At 41.9% G+C, this 4,589-nt stretch overlaps 1 protein-coding gene across 1 annotated transcript; it reads left to right on the top strand.

Annotated features, from left to right (window-relative positions):
• The first annotated feature begins 2,079 nt into the window (after nucleotides 1-2,079).
• Nucleotides 2,080-4,041, top strand: LOC140835336 (uncharacterized). The gene is made up of 4 exons (XM_073200825.1): nucleotides 2,080-2,316; nucleotides 2,437-2,671; nucleotides 2,765-2,974; nucleotides 3,116-4,041. The coding sequence occupies exons 1-4, from the start codon at nucleotides 2,080-2,082 to the stop codon at nucleotides 4,039-4,041; spliced, it is 1,608 nt and encodes a 535-aa protein (XP_073056926.1).
• Nucleotides 4,042-4,589: the final 548 nt, after the last annotated feature.

Here is a 4,589-nt window from a genome sequence, read left to right on the forward strand (position 1 = left end):
GATATCAATGTTTAAATAGAGTTTACTTCTAATTAAACTCTTATCTTCCATTGTTTAATAGGTTTCCTTATGCGACAAGACTCTCATCTATAAAAGGAAGATCAAGGACTTTGTAGGGTTCGCAGTTTTTCAATTCAACATACTACAGGCACTTTGTACGTTCAGAATTTCAGAGAAAATCACCGTCAATGTTGCTGCTGCCTTAAGGACTGTCGATAGCAAGTGTTGCTGTGAATGTTGGGAACATCTTCAGACAACATCTGGAAGAAGTTGGCAGAAGATTGCTTCTCTTGGATCTACTGTTTGGCAACACGTTTTTGCTTTCTTGTTTTAGTTTTATTCTGGTTATTTGTTTTAAAAAGCATTTTTTTTCTCAACTTGTTGAGGAAATTGATTTTAGTGAGAATCACTAGTGATAAGTTTTTTTGTAAACGAGTTGGTTTTTGATAAGTGCAATTTTTGCACTTAATTTACATTAGAATCCATTATGAATTATGCGTGTTTCGAACAGGATTATGCGTTTTTTGGTTTGTTTTTGTTGTCATTTCAGGAATGGTGAAAATAGCGATCACGAAGCCAAGTGAACCAAGAAAACAATGAATTTCCATAACCTCGGACAGTGGCTCTCGCGCCCCAGCGCGACATCCCGCGCGATCGCGCGTACTGACATGCAAGGCACCAAACAGAACACATCGCGCCACCACGCGACATCTCGCGCCATCGCGCGGACTCCCCATCACACCACTTGCAGAACACCTCGCGCCATCGCGCGACATCACGCGCGACCGCGCGCCCACTCAACTTCACACTCGGCAGCACACCACGCGCCCCAGCGCCAGTGCTCGCGCTATAGCGCGCACCGCGATCCAGATTTTTTATAAAAGGCCGCGCGAATTAGGTCATGGGGAGGGAGCCGTGTGGGAAGAACTCAGACGAAATTACACCATCTTGGGGAGAAAAGCAAGCGAGAGCGGAGCGCTAGCACGAGATAACGACTCAGAGTACGAAGAACGGTCGCAAATACGAAGACGACGCATCTGGACACAGAGACGACACTTCGGATTTGTTACTCTTTCTCTTGTTTCTTTGTTTTTGTGTGTAACGATGTTTAGTTCTACGAACATGTCTTGTTTTCCCTTGGCTTTCGTGATGAACTAATTCCATTTTCTAGAGATTGACGTAGTCGATGTCGAACCTATGTTATTGACGTTTTGATATTGCATTGAATTGTTACATCGTGTTTATTTGTGATTTCCTGTATTTAATGCTTTTGGATTATTGGCCATAATTCGACTGATAAAATAATTGAGATCTAACACTCGAGAGAGGTGATCGAAATTAGGAAAAAGGGAAATTACATCGCTAGTTGTTTATAACGTGCAAAAGACGTATAACCCTTGCGAATCTTTGATAAGAACCTTGTGTGCATTTATTACGTGTTGCATGATTTTGAATAGACATATTAAAATCGGTAATAGGTAATACATTTCTATTTAGCACTCGACAGAGGGAATAGAAAATATTGTGAGTTCTTGGTTAATAAATATGGTGCAATTTAATATAATGTTAGTCATGGTTAATTTAGCATAGGGGAGACTCGACGAAATCATATCTCTAGATTGCTTTACTCACCGAATTTCAACCGCTTGATAAGATTTCTATAATTTGTTATTTTATTTGAATTAAGTATAAACCATCTTATTGATTGTTCTAAATAAAGTTTATCTATGTCAATTACGGTATTTAATATAAAGTTTAATTAATTACTCCTCGTGGGATCGATATATGTACTCATACAGTACTACTAAACTTGACACCGTATACTTGCGGTAGTGAAAATACGCAACAAGTTTTTGGCGCCGTTGCCGGGGAGTAAACTATTTAATTGCATATTAATATCGTTACTAAGTAGTCTTGACTTTAATTTAGACTTTATTTTATTTATTTTGTTACGTTATAATCTTTTCTGTTTTGCAGTGTATGCTAAGATCGCACAGCCCTGATTTGCTTATCTTTGATCCGGATATCGAAAGAACTGCGAGAAGACTAAGAAAAACGAGAAGGGAAGAAATCCAAACAATGGCTGGAAACAGAGAGGACGCAAGATATAACCCGCCAGAGGCTATATCGATCAGAGATCACTTCAGACCAGTGATCAATACACATTATTCTGGCATTGCTCGGGGGACCATAAATGCCAACAATTTCGAGCTGAAGCCTGCCTTGATCAATATGGTTCAACAAAACCAGTTCGCTGGAACTGCTACTTCAGATCCTCATGTTCACCTGAGAACTTTCTTGGAGATCACGGATACGGTAAAAATTAATAATGTTTCTGATGATATTATTAGATTGCGCTTGTTTCCGTTTTCTCTCAGAGATCAAGCTAGAGGATGGCTCCAATCGCTTCCCTTGGGAAGTATCACGACATGGCAGGAGTTGGCAACGAAATTCCTTTCTAAATATTTTCCCCCAGCGAAGTCTGCACAATTGAAGTTTGAGATCAGCACTTTTAGACAGACTGACTTCGAGCAGTTGTATGAGGCATGGGAAAGGTACAAAGAGTTGTTGCGGAGGTGCCCGAATCATGGGTTTGAAGACTGGGTGCAGATTGAGCTTTTCTATAACGGGTTGAACGGTCAGACACGGACAACAGTGGATGCAGCGGCAGGTGGCACGATCTTTGCCAAATCTCCTGCTCAAGCCTACGACTTGCTTGAGCAGATGACTATTAATAGCTACCAATGGCCGTCTGAGAGGTCAGGATTACAGAGGACTGCCAGAGTTTATGCTGTGGATCCTATCACATCACTGACTGCGCAAGTATCAGCATTGACTACACAGATAGCGACTATGAACAAAGCGAGTACATCAAACTTTGAGGGACCATCAGTTGTCGTTGAAGAGTCACACACTCCTGAAGAAGTGCAATACATCAATAACAAGAACTTTGGAGGCTTTGGCGGATATCGAGGTAACCCTCCCCCTAATACTTATCATCCTGGGTTGAGAAACCATGAAAATTTTTCTTATTCAAACAATAAGAATGTGTTGAACCCTCCACCGGGGTTCAATACATCAAATGGGGAAGGGAAGCCATCATTTGAGGATCTAGTGGGGACATTTGTTGTTGAATCTGGTAAGAGGATGTCTAGAACTGAGTCTAGACTTGACAACCTTGAAACACATATGGCGAGTATTGGTGCTACTTTGAAAATCCTTGAATCGCAAGTGGGGCAGATAACGAAGCAACTCACGTCTCAACCGTCAGGCGCAGTTCAGAAGACTGCCGGCCCAAATCTGAGAGAGGTGAATGCCATTTTTATACATCATGAAGAGACTTGCGTGGTAGGCAGAGAAGAGAAGAGGGTTGAACTCACACCTGTTCAGGATGAAAAACTAAGTCCAACCAAAGGAGCCCGAGGTAAGAAGTCTGAGAGGTATGATTTAAATAAATGCATAGATATTTCTTTACTTCCCTACCCCCAGCGATTTTTTCAATTACAAGCTGAATTTCGAAAGAAAAAAGGTCTTGAAGATCTCAAGGACCTACACACTAATAATGAGTTTGTAGATCAGGTGGAAGGTGAAGTTACTGAAGGAACACGAAGAAATCTTCCTCAAAAGTTGCTCGATCCCGGTGAATTTATTGTACCATGTGAAATAGGAGGACATTTAGTAGAAAAGGTTATCTGTGACTCAGGAGCAAGTATAAATATAATGCCAAGTTCTCTCTACGAGAAACTTGGATTGAGCAAGATGAGATCGACCGAGTTAAGCGTGCAGCTGGCAGATAAATCGGTGAAAGTACCATTGGGTATTGTGGAAGATGTTGAACTGAAGATTGACAAATTGAAAGTTCTAGCAGAATTCTTGGTACTCGATATGGAGAATAGTCAGGACGTTCACGTCATTCTAGGACGACCTTTATTGGCTGCTGTTGGAGCCATCATCGACGTGAAACGAGGAAAGATGACCATGGAAGTTAAAGGTCAAATGGTAGCAGTAAGGGCATCCCAGAAATCATATGACCCACCATGAACAGGATAGGTGACAGTCGGGCTGATGACGTTAAACCAAGCGCTGTGTGGGAGGCAACCCACATTTATTTATTTTTGCATTTTTTTTAGTTATTTTATTTTATTTCGATTCCTTAGTCTATTAATTTTAAATTTCTCGATTCAAGTATTAATTTGCATTTTGTTATTTTTTTTATTTTTTGCAGGTATTTTATTTAACAAAAAAAAAGGCTAAAAACAGACGAATGCGCGCCCTAGCGCGACATCTCGCGTGGCAGCGCGCTCAGTCCACACTCGGTTTTACAGAAGCTCGTGCGCCCCAGCGCCATGTCTCGCGCGATCGCGCGCATCATTTATGGAGGACTTACAGTATGTCACGCGCGATAGCGCGACTTCTCGCACCATCGCGCGCCTCAATTATTACATCGAATACAGTATCTCGCGCACCACAGCATTGAATGTCGCGCGATCGCGCGCCTTCCATAGTTGCCGATTTACAGTAGCTGGCGCGCGGTAGCGCGACTTCTCGCGCGACCGCGCGTCCTCAATTACTACCGACTCACAGAAGAC

The sequence above is a fragment of the Primulina eburnea genome, chromosome 6 (genome assembly GCF_022965805.1).
Source record: "Primulina eburnea isolate SZY01 chromosome 6, ASM2296580v1, whole genome shotgun sequence".
NCBI classification, from domain to species: domain Eukaryota; kingdom Viridiplantae; phylum Streptophyta; class Magnoliopsida; order Lamiales; family Gesneriaceae; genus Primulina; species Primulina eburnea.